The sequence below is a fragment of the Loxodonta africana genome, chromosome 8 (genome assembly GCF_030014295.1).
Source record: "Loxodonta africana isolate mLoxAfr1 chromosome 8, mLoxAfr1.hap2, whole genome shotgun sequence".
NCBI lineage: Eukaryota > Metazoa > Chordata > Mammalia > Proboscidea > Elephantidae > Loxodonta > Loxodonta africana.
The window spans coordinates 54,619,119-54,638,663 of record NC_087349.1 but is presented as its reverse complement, the minus strand read 5'-3'; the positions used below and the strand labels follow the sequence as shown (position 1 = coordinate 54,638,663).

The 19,545-nt window shown below is 37.1% G+C and overlaps 1 protein-coding gene across 1 annotated transcript in view; it reads left to right on the top strand.

Moving 5' to 3' along the window:
* SEMA3D (semaphorin 3D) overlaps positions 1-19,545 on the top strand; it is a 184,805-nt gene that overhangs the window by 131,792 nt on the left and 33,468 nt on the right. Inside the window, exons 8-10 of the mRNA XM_064289934.1 lie at positions 3,199-3,313; positions 4,374-4,443; positions 7,282-7,426. Coding sequence (XP_064146004.1) covers positions 3,199-3,313; positions 4,374-4,443; positions 7,282-7,426 — 330 coding nt within the window. The remainder of the gene's footprint in view (positions 1-3,198; positions 3,314-4,373; positions 4,444-7,281; positions 7,427-19,545) is intronic.

Here is a 19,545-nt window from a genome sequence, read left to right as displayed (position 1 = left end):
GATTATTTTGCTTCTCTGCTATTTACTAAATGTTCTAGTAATTCTTTACTGTGTATTTAATAACATACACACACCTTGGAAACCCTGGTGGCGTAGCAGTTAAGTGCTACAGCTGCTAACGAAAAGGTCAGCAGTTCAAATCAGCCAGGTGCTCCTTGGAAACTGTGGGGCGGTTCTATTCTGCCCTGTAGGGTCGCTGAGTCGGAATCCACTTAACAGCAGTGAGTTTATACACACCTTGGCCTGGTTTTAAAGCCTTCCTTGATCTTACTTCAACTGACATTTACAACATTATCCTCCACTATTTCAGTTTATCCCAGTCATCATTTAACCCAGATTAGTCCTGGTTTTCCATATATATCTTGGATTTTTCTATCTGTTGTCTTTTCCCACTAGTTTTCAGCACCTAGACTATTTCCTAAACCAGTCTATACACGTCTGAGCTCCATCTATTTTTTTAAAACTTAGTATTAAATCTAACTCTTCAGTGACTCCTTTCCTTATTTCTCCAGTAAAAAGAAATTTCAGAGGAGACTCAAATTCCTTGGCTCTCAACCTGCCTTTCTAAAGACTTTTATCACTTTTTCTTGTATTGGTAGTCGTTTATTAACTGTTAAACATGTATTTACTAAGCACTTGCCAAATAGGATGTTAATGACATATTCCAATCGGGTTATGAGTGCAAGGGAGAAGCGGTTACATATTCTGGTAAGAATTCAAAACTATTAGAAAGCCAACTAAAAGCTATTGTACTTTTTATTATAATCAGATTCCAGCAACTCTAAACAGTATCAACGATAAAATACTCCTGCCTGCAAAATATTCGGATGATCTAAGTTCTAAACATTGTTGGGTTACCATTGTGTTTCTATTATGTATATTTGTATGTAAGACCCCTTGGTGGTGTAAGTGGTTTGCACCCAACTACTAACTTAAAGGTTAGCAGTTTGAGCACACCCAGTGGCATTTTTGAAGAAAGGCCTGGCAATCTGCTTTCATAAAGTTTACAGCCAAGAAAACCCTATCGAGCAGTTCTACTCAGTAACACGTGGGGTTGCCATGGAATTGACTCCATGGCTGTGGTTCGTTTTTGGTTTCTATACATGTATGTGTATTTATATGTATATGTACCTGTACACTTAACCCCCAATACACCTGAACTCAACTACGTACGTTTGTTCCACAAGTAAATCCAAAGTGATTTTGAATCATTTCAAATTTCAAACAGTGAAAACCCACTGTCGTCGAGTCAATTCCGAACTGCCAGCCTCTTGGTTAGCAGCTGTAGCACTTAACCACTACAAAACAGTGAAACGTAGTGCAAACTGTGAGGTGTTATATTTTTGTTTATTAAGTGCAAATTTAGGTTTATTCATGATAGACTGTATTGAATTTGAATAATATCTTTAAGTTTGAAAATTATTCTTCCCCTTAAATTGTAGATTGTTGTAAACATAGGAAAATAATGATCAGCACTTATTTTTAAAGAATTATTACGGAAAATTATTCTGGTGTTTAGGAGGGAAGTGTAAAGAACGATCCACTGTGGGATCACACACAATAGGTCCACCCTTAGTGTGAGGTTCTAAGGATTTAAGGATAGATATAGTCTCTTTTTTTTTTTTTTTATAGTCTCTAGTCTCGAGGTGTTTACTTGTTTTCTTAGCAATCCCACACATCTAGGAGTCTTCTTAGAATTTCCATTAATATCTTTAAAAAAAAAAAAAAAACCCAGCCGAGAAATTGGATTTTCACATTACCTATAGTAATTTTTTTTATAGTAACAGTAAAAGGGATCTCTCTACATAATATACCACCCTCCCTTGCTCCCCAAGCCCTTTTTCCCCTTTTCTTCAAGGATAGCAAATATTTAGACAGCACTGGATTCTCCTGTTTGGAGTAGTCATCTAGATGCTTTTCTCTGATTTCATTTTCAGAGGTAAAATACAAGCATGGGAAAGACAGTTGCTAAATATTCAGTCTTGAAACATAACTTGAAAGTTAACTTTTTATCAACTTTACAGAACATAGATTCCCTGAGGGATAAAAAAAATTTCTCTAATTTATAAAAATACTTAAATTTAAATACATTAATGGAAAAAGTGATTCCAAAAGTGATTTTTGTGAACCAAAATTTAAGTACCTAATATATTTATTTCATGAAATAGTCTCATTTGTATTATTATGAGCACAGCAGAGCTACATATTTTTTCACAAATAACGTGCCAACGTAAATAACATGCCCGCAAACGTAACACACAGCCTAGCTCACTTACAAAAATAGCGAGGGGGATTGCAAAGTTGGCAAAAAATGTATAACACATGTGTTATTTGCATAAAAATGTGGTAGTTGAGTCAAATAAAAAAATCATAAATTTTGTGATCACAGGGACGTATTAATTTAAAAAGAAGAAAAGCATCTTCTTCTGTGGCGTTATCGAATAGCATAACCATGTTTATTCTATTTAATTGATTTAAATCTTGTGTTTTTCTAAATGCCTAAAGAATATTTTTAATGAGATATTTTAGATAAAAAAAAGGTATGGAAAAATGTAGATTAGTGTTTGAAACTTAAGATTGCTTTTTATGTATTTTATTATATATATGATTATGTTGTTTTAATATTTAGTAGGGAACTGAATTTGGGAAGGGCTATTTTTAAATCTATAAGGAGGCATATTTCTAAAGAATGCAAACATTGATCTTAAAGATATGAATAATGTGTCCACGTCAGTGCTAGCATTTATTGAACTCAAGTTGCCTGGCACTGTGCTAAGCAATTTGCATATATTATTCCATTTAATTATCATTATAACCATATTTCAAGGCATTAATTTTTTATAGATGAGAAAATAGAGACTTGGAGAATCAAACAACCTTTGTAGGTCATGGAGCAAAACATTAGCAGAGATGGTATTTGAATCCAAGCCCATCTTATTTACTGTTGCCTTTCTCCAACTTCTCATACAGTAGAGCTAAACTGCCGACATTGCACTTATTTAACCATGAGAAAAATGTTTATTGTTGAAGGACAAAAATGCCTTTCTCCTCAAAAAGAAAGTTCAAGGACTAAATATACAGGCTCTGTGTCTTTTTAAACAATAACATTAATAAGACACTACCTGTAACAGCACTGGTTTCAGTTGGTAATACAATCATCTTGGTAAATCTTTATTTTTTTTTCTTCCTTTTTGTCAGAATGATGTAGGAGGACAACGCAGTCTGATAAATAAATGGACAACTTTTCTTAAGGCCAGGTTGATTTGCTCAATTCCGGGAAGTGATGGGGCAGATACTCATTTTGATGAGCTTCGTAAGTTGCACATTCCTTCTTACTTAACAAAGCCTTGCTAAGTAATTCAACATTTACTTTATTTCAGCCCAAAGCCTTATTATATAGCTCACTACAGGTTGCAGAAATGGTCCTTATTAAGCTTGCACACATCAAAGCATATAAAGATGCTTTCAGCCTGTGCATTTTCTGTTTTCTTTCCCTTTGGAAGGAGCCACTCTCTCAGGTGGGAAGAACTTGGGTTCCTTAGTCTATGGACGCCCTCTGCTGGACATCACGGGAGGTTTCACCAAACATGTGCCTGTGTCCTTCTGACTCAACAATAGAAAACTCTGGAGCCTTAGAAGAGATTCTCTTCTTTCACTTTACCTTCTTATCTCCCCCAAAGCTAATCCTAGATGGATTTTTGTTGTTATTGTATGTAAATTTAGCATCATTCACTTTTATCTTCTTGAATTTCTTTGCGTTTTTGCCATGTACTGTAAAAACAGATTATCCAAAACATTAAGTGCTTTTATTAGTATTATATTTTACAGTAGTAAAATATATACCCAGTACTTATGGATGACTTCTTATGTTGTGTATAATGCACACCCACATCTTAAGCAATCTTTCAAAGGACATTATTTACACAAGTAATTTAGCATCCATACTGCAATGATTACAGGCATAGCTATTTTCATACTGTACCAAAAAGGAAAATGAACACTAATTAGTTGACACTATTTCACAATGCTGCCTTTACACTGTAGGGTAAAAAAACAACCTATGATTTAGGTTCCTATTCTGTATGAATTTACATACTTTTAGTTGGAAAAGTCATGGAGATTGTCAATGACCGATTTCATTTATAGATAATTCAAGCAAACACCTAAGGGGTTAAATGTTCAAATCAATGTCATATAGCTAGTGAGCAAAGCATTCTTTTAACTATAATGTCTTAAGTCATAATATTGTGACTCTCACTGTTATCTTAAATTTTACACACTCGTTAGGGTCTCATAAATATTGCATCATTAAAGAAAAAACACTTTTATAATACTGGAAAATAAACATTTATGCATTTTTTCCCCATTTACAGAAGATATTTATTTACTCCCCACAAGAGATGAAAGAAATCCTGTAGTATATGGAGTTTTTACTACAACCAGGTATGTTCATAAAAATATTTTTAATCCATTTAGAGAATTTTTATGTATATGTAAGCCAGTATAAACCAAAACCAAACCCACTGCCGTCGAGTCAATTCCAACTCATAGTGATCCTATAGGACAGAGTAGAACTGCTCCATAGAGTTCCCAAGGGGCACCTGGCGGATTCAAACTGCCGACCTCTTGGTTAGCAGCCATGGAACTTAGCCACCATGCCACCAGGTTTTCCAAGCCAATATAGTTATACATTACTTTTGTCCCTGCCCTTTAGGTAGCATGTCTGCCTTTTACCTTTTCACTTAGTGTCTCCCAGGAATATCTTAATACCACTACACGGAAAGTCTCCTTGTTCTTTTACAGCAGCATAATATCTATATTAACTACCTTGATTTATTTAACCAGTGCCTTGTACATGGGCATTTCTGTTACTTCCAAAACTTTGCTGTTAGAAATAATGCTGCAGTGACTAGCACTGTATGCGTGCCATTCCCCACAGCAGCAAGCATATCTGTGGGATAAATTCCCAGACTAGAGCTGCTAGGTCAAGAAGTTTATGCATATACATTGTAATTGTACTTCCGAACTGTCTATCACAGAGTTTTCAGTAAATAAATGCTGCCTTGCTATTGTTGGTTTGGCTATAATTGCGGGATAGGATGCTCTTGACTTTTTAAATCAAGCTATCTTATTTGCACTTCCCCATTATCTCATAAGGGTGGGAGTGGATCTTATTATCACCATCTTACAATTTTACTTATTTAGGCAAAGGAAATTTGCATTACTTGCTCAGAGAAGATAAGCTAATTAGTAAAAATGGGACTCAAACTTAAGATGTGTTCCTAATTTTGGCCCCTTTATCCCCGTCATCTTTCTGCGTAACACTGTCCAGTACTTGTCCTTGAGACACTGACTTTCTTAAAAGTTGTGCTAATATCTGTGAAGCTTTCTCAATGTATATGCAACCACTGCTCTCTTAATTATATTTAATTTGGTAATTTAAACTTGATCTTTACTGTTGACACATAACACTGCCTAGAACACATTCTTTGAAATACTTTTCAGTCTTTTGAACAGCTATGCTATCAGTCTTTATCCATGCATATTGATATTGGTAATTGAAGGAACTGGAGGTATTGATAGTGGTATTAGAGGGATGTTCTCATTGCCTTCTTTTGGGTAAATTTTTTAAGTATTTTGCAGGTAAATTATAGTTAACTTTCCTTATGTTGTCTGAGCCTCATTTAGTTCACAATATGTTATGTAAAAACTAAAATGCACTATTATCTTCAAGTAAAAGACTATTTAATTTATTAAAAGATACTGAAAGTAAATGTTTACATATGAGAATAAAGAAAGATATCCTAAGACGCTTCTATTTTGCACTTCATTTTTCCCATTAATTTGCATTTGGATATAAAAAGATGTAGGAAGACCAGGTGCCTATTACTCAAGTATCTCAGCCCTAGTTCTTTTGGCACCTTTCCAACCACAGGACTTTCTTTGAAGTCATTGTGTGTCCTACACACAAGGCACAAATAGGTGCCAGGGAAATGTAGCCCCAAGACAGTTTTCATCTAGCAACTTTCTGCCCACCCAGGGTGTGAAGTTACAAGGCAATTCTTTGTTCTCGGTGTGCTTTGTTTTTTTTTTTTAATGCCGCCCTAAAGACTGAGGTAATGTCGGGATGTATGTCACATTCTTTGTCCAATGAAAAGACACAATTAACCTGTAATAACAGCGACACCATTAAGCATGAAGCATCATTGCTTTAGAATGTCATAAGTAGATCACATGATGGGAGTGTCACCTCACTTATTTAGCAGCCAATTTTCCCCCAACTGCCTGTTTACCATCACTTCCCAATATTTCCCATTAATGTCATTCCAAGAATATTAATAGTTGAAATACTTATGCCGGAGAACCATTAGCTCTTTGTATAATGCTGAAATAATGTTTCTCTTAGAGCAGAAAGGATAATCGATCTCTTTTTTAAGATCAGAAACCACTGAATGTTTTAGATTCAAGGAAAATGATTTTAATTTTCGGGAATAAAACAAAAAGGGAAACATCTGATGACCGTTAACACTTTTCATTGTTAGTTTGTAATACGTGTGCAGAATTCTTATAGAGCTTCCTCTGCTTTTTTAGTAATGTGGACTCCCATCCTGTGTGATTATGATGAACTTTAAGAATTGGATAAGTTAATTATAATTCATAAACTCAAATTCAGGGAGCAACAAAGATTATTTCAACATTTTTAAAGTAGTTTAAACTCATATGAGGAACTTATTTAATAGCATGCATTTATGGTCATTCACTCACTTTAAAAAAAAATAGGTAAGTGAGGGGATTATCCACATATTTAAAGGATTCTTCCTTTTTTTGAGAAATAGGTAATATAACTTTTTATTTTCTAAGCATTTTAGAAAGAGCTATGTTATAATAGTTTCAATAAAATTCAAGAGCATATGGATAAATAGAATACTGTTTCCTTTATACTATTCCTTATCCATGAATTTTTCTAGATAATTCCAGTTATCCACTGGTGTCAGTTTAGTTGTCACCTCCTCCCTAAAAACTTACTCGACAGCCTTTACTGGTTACCCATCCATGTGCCACCATAGATTCTTGTAATTACTTGTACTCAGTGTAGTTCTTATCATACTTTGTTTAGCATTACTGGCTGTAATCTCCTTGAGGATAGACACGTTTACTCTACATTCCCTCGCACATAGTATGTGCTCAGGCACTTTTGTCTACAGTATTTTGAACATAGTATGTGCTCAAAAAATGTCAGTTGAATGAATCTGTGAATAATCGAATCTTGCTTTCTTTCAGCTCCATCTTCAAAGGCTCAGCTGTTTGTGTGTATAGCATGGCTGACATCAGGGCTGTTTTTAATGGCCCGTATGCTCATAAGGAAAGTGCAGACCATCGTTGGGTACAATATGATGGAAGAATTCCTTATCCTCGACCTGGTACAGTATGTATCCAGCCTAATGCTTGAATTATTATCTTATGCTCATATTGTATTTCTAACTCTACTGTAATGAATTATGCCATTCATGAGAGAAACATGTTTCTGATGAGGAATTTCAGGCAAAGTAATTTCCCCAAAGTCACAGAGCTAGTGGTGGAGCTGGACTTTGAACTCAGATTCTTTGGCTGCAGAGCCCATTCTCTTAGTCCTTACACTATGCTACTGTGTTTAAGAAATTTATGTTAAATTATATTTGTTTTCTCTTTCCATCTAAGATCTCTGATTAACTATGTGTTTTTTCTTGGGGGGGGGTGCGGTGGTTAAAATTTAGAAAGGAGCTCTAGTTGGTGTTACTTTTACTCATATTAGTATCCAGGCATTAAATATCATAAGCCATCATATTCTGAACTATTTGTACATGAGGTTGTTTCAAAAAAAAAAAAGTGAGATCATTCAGACTATTTCATTTTTAATTTCAATTATCTGGATATTTCAGGAGAAAGGACTTGTGGGTGAAAACATTCACATTCATTATAGCAAATTATATGCATATGTAGATATAGAAGTTGTATTCTGTAATATTCAGGAATTGGAAATAATTATCAAAATGATTGCATGCTGATGCATCAAGATTGCATTATCTGTCAATCATAGTGTAAGACAGAAATGCTGCAGAGGAGGTCATTAGTTGTTGTCACAACTTTCCCTGCTTCTGTCTGAAAGAGCTGGAAATTTTAAAAAGGCTTAAAGACAACTCACATTTTACAAGACTCTCCTGGCAAGTGCACAACTTCCAAACTATCAAAGAAATATATATACATATATGTATATATTTGGGAAAGGAAAAACATTACCATGTAACTAATTTCCATCCACAGCTCACACTAGAGCCATAGTTGGTAATGGAGACAGAAAACAAATTTCCCTCAGGAGGACTCCACTACATACTCTCTTTGATCTGTTTGATTGTGTCATTCTGAAGAACTTAGACAAAAATATCCTACTTACTTTCAAAATTTATATAATTCTGTGTTGGTTATCTAGCACTGCTATAACAGAAATACCACAGTGGATGGTTTTGATAAACAGTAATTTATTCTCTCACAATCTAAGAGCTAGAAGTCAGAATTCAGGGCACCAGCTCCCGGGGAAGGTTTTCTCTCTCTGTTGGTTTTGGGGGAAGGTCCTTGTCACTGATCTTTCCCTGGTATAGTAGCTTCTCAGTGTAGTAACCCTGAGTCCAAAGACACACTGTGGTACTGGAGCTTCTTTCTTGGTAACATGAGGTGCCCCCCCCGCCTCCGCTTGCTTCTTTCTCCTTTTTCCTCTTGTAAGATGAAAGGTGATGCAGGCTACACCCCAGAAATACTCGCCTTACATCAGACCAGGGCTGTGACCTGAGTAAAAGTGTTGCATCCCACCCTAATCCTCTTTAACATAACCTAATCTTGCCTCATTAACCAAGGCAGATATTAGGATTTACAACACAGAGGTGTATTACGTCAGGTCACAAATTGGAGGACAACCACATAATGCTGGGAATCATGGCCTAGCCAAGTTGATACACATCTTGGAGGCACAATTCAACCCATAACATTCCACCTTTGGCCCCCCAAAATTCATGTCCTTGCCATGTGTAAAATACATTCACTCCATTATACCATCCCAAAAGTCTTAAATCAACTCCAAGTCTAAATTCCATCCTGGGGCAAAATTCTTCTTCATCAGTGAAATCTAGAATACAAGTTATCTGCTTCTAAAGTACAATGATGAAACAGGCACAAGGTAGACATTTTCCATTATAAATGAGAGAAATTAGAGAGAAAGAAAGGATTACAGACACCAAGTAAGGCAGCAGGACACATTATATTAGCTCTCAAGGCTTAAAAATAATCCTCTGTTCTTTGAGATCATTTAGGCAATGGTCCTGCCTTCCAGACTCTGTATTTTGGCCATACTCCTCAGACTCTGGGTGGAGGCCCCTCTGCCCTGGGCTTCAGCTCTGCCTTACAGGCCCAATTGAACAGCAACTCCACTCCCTCAGTTTTGGGCACACCATTCTCCTAGTCCGTCTGAGTTTTGACTCTACCCCACTGGCCCCAGCCAACCCTATTCTTCTGCACCTTGGGCTTGACAGCTCTTCCCCCTCAGCTTTGGGCAGCAGCAGATCTAGCCCCATCCCACTGGCACTCATGAAAGGCAGCCCCACACACTGGAACCGAGTTGGTAAAGATCTGATTCTTTGAAATCTAAGAGGCTGTGGCCCCACACTTTGAAACACCAGAAGTCATGGCCCTACCCTTTGAGAATGAGGCAGCTCTGCTTCCCATGTTCCTTGTCCCTTTAGATTCTGCTTCCTGGTTCCTTGGCCTTCAGCCCATTGGGCCTTTTGGACTGAACTGGCATCTGCCTTGCTCAGGCAAGTGTTCCAGTGCTCTTCAGCTCTACTGATAAGTGCTTGGAGACACCGTACTCTGACATTAAACCTCAGCCATAAGGCACTCAGCTATCTTGTTCCATGAGTTGGTAAGCCTAGCTTCCCTGATCAGCACCCAGAGCCATCCCACTCCACCAGGAAGCCTCCTGTGCAAAGGCCCTCAGCTCTCTTGCTTCCTAGGTCAGTCCCCACACTATCTCCTGATTTTGTTGCTGCTCTTGCTCTCTGCTGCTGCTTCTTGCCATGTCCACCACCTCCAGTGTTACAGCTCTCTTCACTGCAATAGTCTTTAATGTCCACAATTCCATCGACAGTCTTTTCAAGGCAACCTGGGCTTTTGCTGTTAGGCACTTTAAAACTCATACAGCCCCTACTCATTACTCAATTCCAAAAGCACTTGCACATTGCACATATCTGTTAGAGCAGCACCCCACTCCCAGTGCCAAATTCTGTCTTAGTTTTTATTGCCGCTATAACAGAAATACTACAAATGAATGGCTTTGACGAACAGAAATTTATTCTCTCACAGTCTAGGAGGCTAGAAGTCTGAATTCATGGCACCAGCTCCTAGGGAAGGCTTTCTCTCTCTGTCAGTTCTGGGGGAGGTTCTTGTCATCAATCTTCCCCTGGTCTAGAGCTTCTCTGTGCAAGGACTCTGGGTCCAAAGGGTGCACTCTGCTCCTGGCACTTCCTTCTTTGTGGTGAGGTCCCTCTCCTTTCTGCTCAGTTCTTCCTCATTTTATCTCTTGTAAAATAAAAGGTGATGTGGGCCACACCCCAGGAAAACTTCCCTTACATCAGATCAGAGCTGTGACCTGAGTAAGGGTGTTGCCAAAAACCTGTCTCCCTCAAGTCAGGCGTTGCATTCTACCCTAATCTTCTTTAGCATAACCTAATCTTACCTCATTGACCACAGGCAGAGATTAGGATTTACAACACAAAGGAAAATCACACCAGGTCACAAGTTGGAGGACAACAGTACCAGGAATCATGGCCTAGCCAAGTTAATACACATTTTGGGGGGACATGATTCAATCCATGACAATTTTGCTTTATGGTTTTGGTTAAAAAGGGTTTCTTGTTGTTCTGAATTCAACTAGGGTTATATCTATGCTTGTTTTAGATAGAGAGCAACCACATAAGCCAGCCTAAATTAATTTGTGAAAGGCATTAATGATATAATAATAGCATTAACTATATTAATGCTATTATTATTAAAATAATATTTTTAACATTTGAATTGACCAAACTTTCCCAATTGGTGTCTGTAAGAATAGTGATGACCATTCCTACTGACAAGTTTTCAAGAAGTATCTAGAAAGCTACAGTAGTCAAAGGAAATTAATCATTTCCAAGTAATTAGTCCTTAGGTGGTGCAAATGGTACATGCTCGACTACTAGCTCAAAGGTTAGCAGTTTGAATCTACCCAGAAGCACCTAGGAAGGCAGGTCTGGTAATCTGCTTCAGACAGGACATAGCCTCGAAAACCCTATAAAGCAATTCTACTCTGCACATATCAGATTGCCATGCGTCATAATCAACTTGATGGCAAATAGCAACAAAGTTCTATGTTCTCTTTGAAATTACCAGGACCAAATAATGTATAAATGTATAGTCTCTTTACTTCATTGCTTCTTTAGTCAGATATTTTTCTTAGCGATAGTTTTGACTTGCATACATTGCTATTACTTTGGTTTTCTAGTTATATTTTACATTTGAAATGCTGATATTGAAGATAGGAACATCATATATCTGTTATGAGATTCTGTTACACGTGTGTTTTTCATAAACTACCTTTGTATGATAAATACATTAATTTCCATTTTCGATAACCTTGCATTCATAAAATTATAAAAATGTAATTTAATGGCATATCAACTAATTGCATTTATAAATTTGAGAATGTAAGAACTAGAATATAAGATAGAGACAACGTAGCATATAATTTACCTGCATTTTACAAGGAGAAAATTGATGCCCAAAATAACATTAAGTAACTTTTCCAATATATCCCCAAAGTCGGCAGAATGAAGAGAAAGGCTGGAGTTTTCTGAACAGTCTTCTCTCCCATACACCCGATTGATAACATGATAAACTATTGAATTCCCTAACTAAAATTAACTGCATTTGTTTTTACATGATCTCTTGGCATTCTCTCATTTTTTTTTTAATTTCAGTTTGTTTTTCAAGTGAAGCTGTAATTCATCCTATTTTCTACAAACCTCCAGTTCAGAAAGTTTTGTCAGAAAACCTTATTGAACACTCATGATCCACATCCTGCGATAAGCACGTAGATATTATTTCATTACATTTTTATGACAACATGATGGGGTAGATATTCATTATCCCAATTTTATAGATAAGAAAAAGCCCATCAAGGTTAAGCACACATTCAAGGTCTTAGCTTATGAAGTGCTAGGGCTGGGATTAAATTTAGATCCACCAATTCCTGCCTTTCATATGGGAGACCTGGGTGCTATTCCTTGCCAATGCACCTCGTGCACACAGCCACCACCTGTCTGTCAGTGGAGACTTGCATGTTGCTATGATGCTGAACAGGTTTCAGTGGAGCTTCCAGACTAAGAGGGACTAGGAAGAAAGGCCCGGTGACCTATGTCTGAAAATCAGCTATTGCTGAATAACTGGCTTTCTATGAAATGGTCAGAACATTTTTGAAAGCCCCTTTACACTTAAGATAAAAATTTTAAGCAGACTATTAAAATCATCTTGGCTTTTTTATTTTCTGTTTTTTTTTTTATTGTTCTTAATCTTGAATTCTAAGTTCCCCTCAACAGTATCTTCTGTTGACATTATAACTAAATTAAATAAACACTACAACTTTCAGCGTGCCATAGGTACTTTAATTTTTAGTTTTGATAGAATGCTGTACTTCCTGTGACATAAAGTCCAACTAAATTCTTAACATTACCATGATACCACTACTCTACAATGTTACTACGCCTGGGGAGTCGAGGATACACAGATACATTTACAGAGTCCCCTCTGCCCTCTGGTGTTCAAATAGCATATCTGCACAAACTGTATCAGATGGACTTTTTCAGTCCTTACTGATCTGCCAAGTCTTGGTAATAAGAAGTTCTAAATGAAATAAAATATGGAAATATCCACCAGGAATGGTACAGGTTAGATATACATGACAAATTGAGGTCAGGCCAACAAAACTGTGCTTCTACAAAAGTCAGAATCTAGGGAAGATTTGCAAAGACAAAAAATTTCATTTTTGATATTTGACTTATTATAAACAATTTACTCTAGCTTTATTTTCTGTTTATAAGGAATTTTAAAGATATATGCATGAATTTAAAATATTAGCAACTGTTTACTTGAAAGCAAGTTTCAGTGCTTAAATCATTTCCTTATCAAAAAGGTGAGGAACAAGTACTCCTGTAAGAAATGGATGTTTCAATAATCTTGAATCCTTTTGCTATAGTTTGGACAATTTGTAAACCTCTTGATTTATAAAAATGATCATTCATTTTTTTAATTCCATTATTTTTCCTTCAAATGGTTACTGTTAATTTTTTTTTCGATTTCAAATGTTAGACTTATACACAAATTTCTACCTGGGACTCCATCTTTTGGAAGGGAGCACAAGGATGCCATTATGGATGTCATCTTCTAATTGCATAACTTGATTTCACCATGTGGACACTGGTGAATGATAAACATACTGAACTTCCCACCAACAACTTAAACATCAGCCAAAACTATTTTATTGTAACTACTAAGGAGAGGTGGTGCAAATGATGATTCTACGGGTCCTTGTGAATTTTTTTATTAAAAATTTTGAAACAAAGGCATATTTCAGTAAACATCATGAAGTGGTATAACTCGCCCTAGACTATATATCTAAGGCTTGACTTTTTGCCTTAGTTCTGCCTCATATACTGTTTGATGCTGGACAGATTAGATAAATGCTCATTTTCAACATTCTTTCTAATTTTGTTTATTGTTGGCTTTTGTTTGCTCTTCGTTTTTACTTTGAGAAGAAGCATTAAAGTCACATAAAATATCAAAACCACTAAGCTAACCTCCTTCTTCTTGTTTATTGCCTTTCTGTGGTTTATGTCTGAATAAAGTGTGTCCTTTCAGTGAGAAAAAAAGGAATAATAATATTGAAATGCCCTGCAAAATCTTGAAGAATTGTTCATTCTCAGTTAAACAACCTAAATAAGCTTCTACCCTCTCCAATTCCATTCTGAGAATTAAGATCTTCATAAAAATCAGTATGACTTTTCAGAAACTGGAAACCCTGGTGACACAGTGGTTAAGTGCCACAGATGCTAAACAAAAGGTCAGCAGTTCGAATCCACCAGGCACTCCTTGGAAACCCTATGGGGCAGTTCTACTCTGTCCTATAGGGTAGCTATAGTCGGAATCAGCTTGAAGGCAGCAGGCTTACAGAAATCAATTCACATATTAATCTGGGTTCAAACCCCCAACCTTTTGGTGGCAGCCAAGCTTTTAACCACCTTACCACCAAAAAAAAAAAAAAAAAAAAAAATCCAAACCCTTTGCTGCCTAGTTGATTCCAATCCACTAGTTACCTTTAAAGATCCACAATTAAAAGAATGTTAAGCAGTTTTTCAACTACTACCAAATGTAAAATAGCAAAAAAAAATCTCCCTTTCTATAACGTTTTTAAATCTCTCAGAAAAGAAGCACCGCGGTGCACAAATCCTCACATGGTTTTGCTCTAGAGAAAATCAAAGGCGAAGGTTGAACAGTTTCCTTCCTTTCTGGTAGGGCCATTATTGTCCATCTTCTCCACTTGGAGATACACCTCCCAAACTCAGGAAGTAGGTGTGGATATAGCTAAGTCTTTCTTATTTTCCACCAAGGTATTAGTGTTTCTAACTTCACAAAAGATGTTGAGAAATCACAAAGCTTCTTGTGATGCCAGGGCCAGTGGAAAGTTCCCATTACCAAATACATTACGGTGGATGGGCCTATCTGTCTGTTCTAGAAAGGCCTTATTACTCCAACATATCAAGTCATCACGGCCTTAACAGAGATTGGTTTATGATTTTGCTTCCAAGAAAAAAATCTTGGAGGGATTAGATCATAGGTTAATAATACATAATGCTAATTATTGTGTGTGTATATGTGGACACGCTGGTGGCATAGTGGTTAAGCGCTATGGCTGCTAACCAAAAGTCAGCAGTTTGAATCCACCAGATGCTCCTTGGAAACTCTATAGGGCAGTTCTACCCTGTCCTGTAGGGTCCTTATGAGTCGGAATAGACTCTACGGCAATGGGTTTATATACTGGGTTTTATATATATATATTTTTATGTATATATATATATATACACACACACACGCACTGGTTTTTTTTTCTTTATATATATATATATATAATGTTACTTGACCTAAGACTAGGATGATTGCGGAAAAATTTCAATGTTTGTCTTAGCTGATGTTCTTAATAGCAGGAATTTGAAGTAACCATGGAATCCAAAAATTTCCAGAATTCCTTATTCTTTGGGCACCTTGTTCTCTATTCTTGCTCCACCTAAAATGTTTGGTTTTGGAGTGATACAATTCTCTATCCTTTAACATTATCATAGGCAGGTGATGGTACTATGTCTTTATTTATCTCAAATAATCACAAAATTCTATGTTTTCTGTATCTCCTAATTTGGCTCTAGGCTATGACCTAGGCTGAGCTCATTAAGAATTTTCTTGAATGTATTGTAGAAAAGAGTTTTAAGGTTAACTTACAAACGTAAGTATATCTGATCAAAGAAAACTTCATAATTCAAAATTAGGATTCAAATCTTTCTTTTGAGTTGAGTAGTGTTATGTGGTAGTCTGAGCACAGGAGCCTGACAAAATGCTCAGTGTAACGGAAGAATTCTCACACTTTCTCACGCTGTTCTTCCATTTATGCACATCAGGAATATAACTACCTTGTTTTTGTGAGTGGTTCTTGTTTATCTTCTTGTCGTTTTAAGTAAGGATTGCCTACTTCATTTAAAATCTACAGAAAACTTTGAGAAAATCTCATGCATCAGTATCACATACATTCTTGCCTCTTTATCCTGTTGAATTTACAGTTTCATTTCCATCCCAGCATTTTTTCCCTGCAGGCCCTTCCACTTGCAGGACAACAGAACCATTACTTGTGACCACCTATCTAAATTGCTGAGAATATCTTTAATTCTATTGCTCTGGGTTCTAGGTTCTAGAAGTGTGAAGCAGAGACAGAAGCAAAGGCAGAGCTAGAATCTGAATCTCCTGGCTCCAAGTTCCTAAGAATATCTTTAATTCTATTGCTCTGGGTTCTAGGTTCTAGAAGTGTGAAGCAGAGACAGAAGCAAAGGCAGAGCTAGAATCTGAATCTCCTGGCTCCAAGTTCCTAGAATTCATTACCGTGAAAGGGGGGAGGGGTGTATTTTTACAAACCGTCAGTATCATTTCTCTTTAACTATATAGCCTATAGCCTGCATTTTTCTAAAATGGTACAAGGCAACTGATTTCTAACATAGATCAAACTTTTCAACTGGCTTTCAGCTTTCTTTTCCATAGGGTCAGGATTTGTTTTTAAAATGAGGCTCTTTAAGTCCCAGGCTACTTACTATGTGCAATAAATAGTGTTTTGCTTTTTTCTGGTGTAGACATTCCTCTAAGAGAAAGGGGACATTAAAAAAACAGTAATAATAAGTACTATCAATCCCCTCTGTAGTTGTGCCCCTGGCCTAGCTCTGATAGTTCATCCAGGGGCTTTTCCTGCCCATATCCGTCATAGATCGACGCTTAGATGAATAAGCAGGAGGGATAGGATGGCACCTACTACCTTTGCATTTTTGTACTTCCTAAATAAAAATTATGAAAATCAGGCTTCCTTTACACATTTCTTCTTCCCAGTTTGCTGAAAATGAAAGCCTGATTCAGACACCCATTGTGGCACGTCTTCCCTCACATTAGTCATTCCTCTGATTAGTTTAAAAGGAAACTGCAACCTGTAGAGAATAGCCTGAAGCAGCAGGGGGAGAAAACTTTTAACAGCTGTCTGGTGCCTTGCCAAGGGGCAAAGTTCTCTCATTGGATAAAAACCATTTTTCTCCTCTTATCCATTGCTTCCCGCTGCACTACTAAAGGCCTTATGCGAACAGGCAGATCTGCCAAGCATAACAGGATCACACCTAACCAGCTGTGGCAGCCAGCCACGGGAGATAGGCGCTGAACCAGGGCGTGTTGCCATTGAGTTTACCCTTTCATCTCGGAGTCTGTCTAGGCAGGTCCTCACTTCTACTTTGTGCTGGTCTGAATGTTTCCAGCAAGATGCTGTCATTTTACTTTGGCAATAGCTTTCTTTCTTTTCTTTCAAATTTTAAACCGTCTTAGAGCTTTTCAAGGGTATGTGGAGACCCAGATAATGTCCCTAATTTATTCTCTACACTTAGAGGAGTTAAAGTGGTGGAAATCAAGCAAATGATAAAAAGCTGAAGGCAGAAATAAATGATCCTCTAGAGTGTATTCAGAGAGTACCTACAAATTAGAAGTGCATCTATAAAAAGAAAAAAAGTTCCTGGGAGATATATCCACAATAGGAGAATTTTCTAGGAATTTTTGAAGGAAAGCAATTGAAAATGACCACTTCAATTATTTGTAGCACTTTCTCATACTTTTTTTTTTCTTTATCCAATTTTTCTTTCTTAGCTTATTCTTACTTGGCATCTTGAATTATTATTAGATCTGTGTGCTGTGCAGCTATATAATATCAAAGAAAAAAATTCTACTGGTCTGAATGTACTAAAATAACAATATTGGGTTCAAACTGTACTGTCTTAAACCTCAGGGAGTAGCTGTACCAAATCCCTTTCATCTGTGGAAGCAGAGTGGAGACACAAATCTGAGAGATCACACATAGCAGCCCGGAGGATAAAGATCTTATTCAAACCCTGGCAGCATGCCATGACGAAAAGCTTGCCGTACGAAAAAATGTGTTTTCAGAGAAGGTCATTTTATAATAGGTAGTAGAACCCAGGTTTTCCTTCTTTTCTTAGATTTTGTTACACTTCAACCCTTTGTCAGAGGTGGCCAGTGAGAAAAATTATCATATTTGCTTCTTTGCTAGCTGTTCATATGGTCAGCTATATTTCCTTACATTAAAAATTCTAACTATTTAAAGCTTTGAGATCAAACCTGGATCCTGGATAGCATGACATAATTTCTTTTGAAATGTTGGCTACTGCATAACTACAGCTGCAAAGTCAAAAGAGATTATTTTTTCTTTTAGTAGGAGGCTTTTTCAAAAGTATAATGCAGGCAAAATCTTACTTTTGCTTTGATTCTAATGATAGACCAACCAGATGGTTCCGTAGGCATCAGAAGCTATAAACCCCACTATGAATGGCCTTTGCCTGAGCCTGAAACATGCAGCCTACGATTGGACAAGAGCTTTGTATCCTTTAAGCTCCATATCCATTTTGAGTCCCTGCTTAATCTATTAAATATAGGGTTTCTTCCATTATTGAGTAGACAGATTCTGCTTGACTGGAGTGCTGGAAACAATGACTGAAGACATAGGCCTAGATCTTTAGAGCAAAGTCCAGTTAAGAATATGCTAAATAAGAACAACATGGCAGACACAGTGATAAAGAATAATGATGAGCCTGTGAAACATTTTATAGCATGGATGAATCTGGAGGACATTAAGCTGAGTGAAATAAGTCAATCACAAAAGGACAAATATTGTCTGATACCACTTTTATAAAAGGTTAAGAATAGGTTTACGCAGGAAAAGAAATGTTCTCTGATGGTTACCAGGGATAGGAGGGAGAGGGAGAGAGAATCCCTTACTAGATAGTAAAACAAAAAAAAACCCAAACCCATTGCCATCGAGTGGATTTCGACTCACAGAGGCCCTGTAGGACAGAGCAGAACTGCCTCATAGGGTTTCCAAGGAGCAGCTGGTGGATTCAAACTGCCAACCTTTTGATTAGCAACCGGGCTCTTAACCACTGCACCGCCAGGGCTCCCACTACATGGTAAAAAAAAAAAAAAAAGATGGTAGACACGTGTTAGTTGTGGTGAAGGGAAAGGCAGTACACAATATGGGAGAAGTTAGCACAGTGTGACCAAGGTAAATGAAGACAGTGAAAGCTATGCAAGAATAAAGGAAACTTTCGTGGCATAGTGGTTGAGAGCTGACTGCTCACCAAAAGGTGGGCAATTCGACTCTACCAGGCACTCCCTGGAAACTCTATGGGACAGTTCTGCCCTATAGGGTCGCTATGAGTCAGAATTGACTCAACAGCAATGGGTTTGTTTTTTTTGGTTTATAGTAAATGCTGGAGTCCTGGTGGCCTAGTGGTTAAGAGCTCAGCTGATAACCAAATGGTTGGCAGTTCACATCCACCAACTGCTCCTTGGAAACCCTATGGGGCAGTTCTCTGTCCTATACAGTTGCTATGAGTCGGAATAGTAAACACTATAACATATACAATTCTGCAACAGCAGTAATAACAACTGAAAATTTGTGAGTGGTTGCGTAGATACGTATGCTATATAAGTGTGAGAGGTCATATGGGAGTACATGCACATGCATATATTGTTATAGTTGTGGGCACCTGTATGTACATATTTGTCTGTGTTGCATGTATATTCATATGCGTATATAAGAGCGCATAGGGTCCAGGCACAGTTATGGAAACT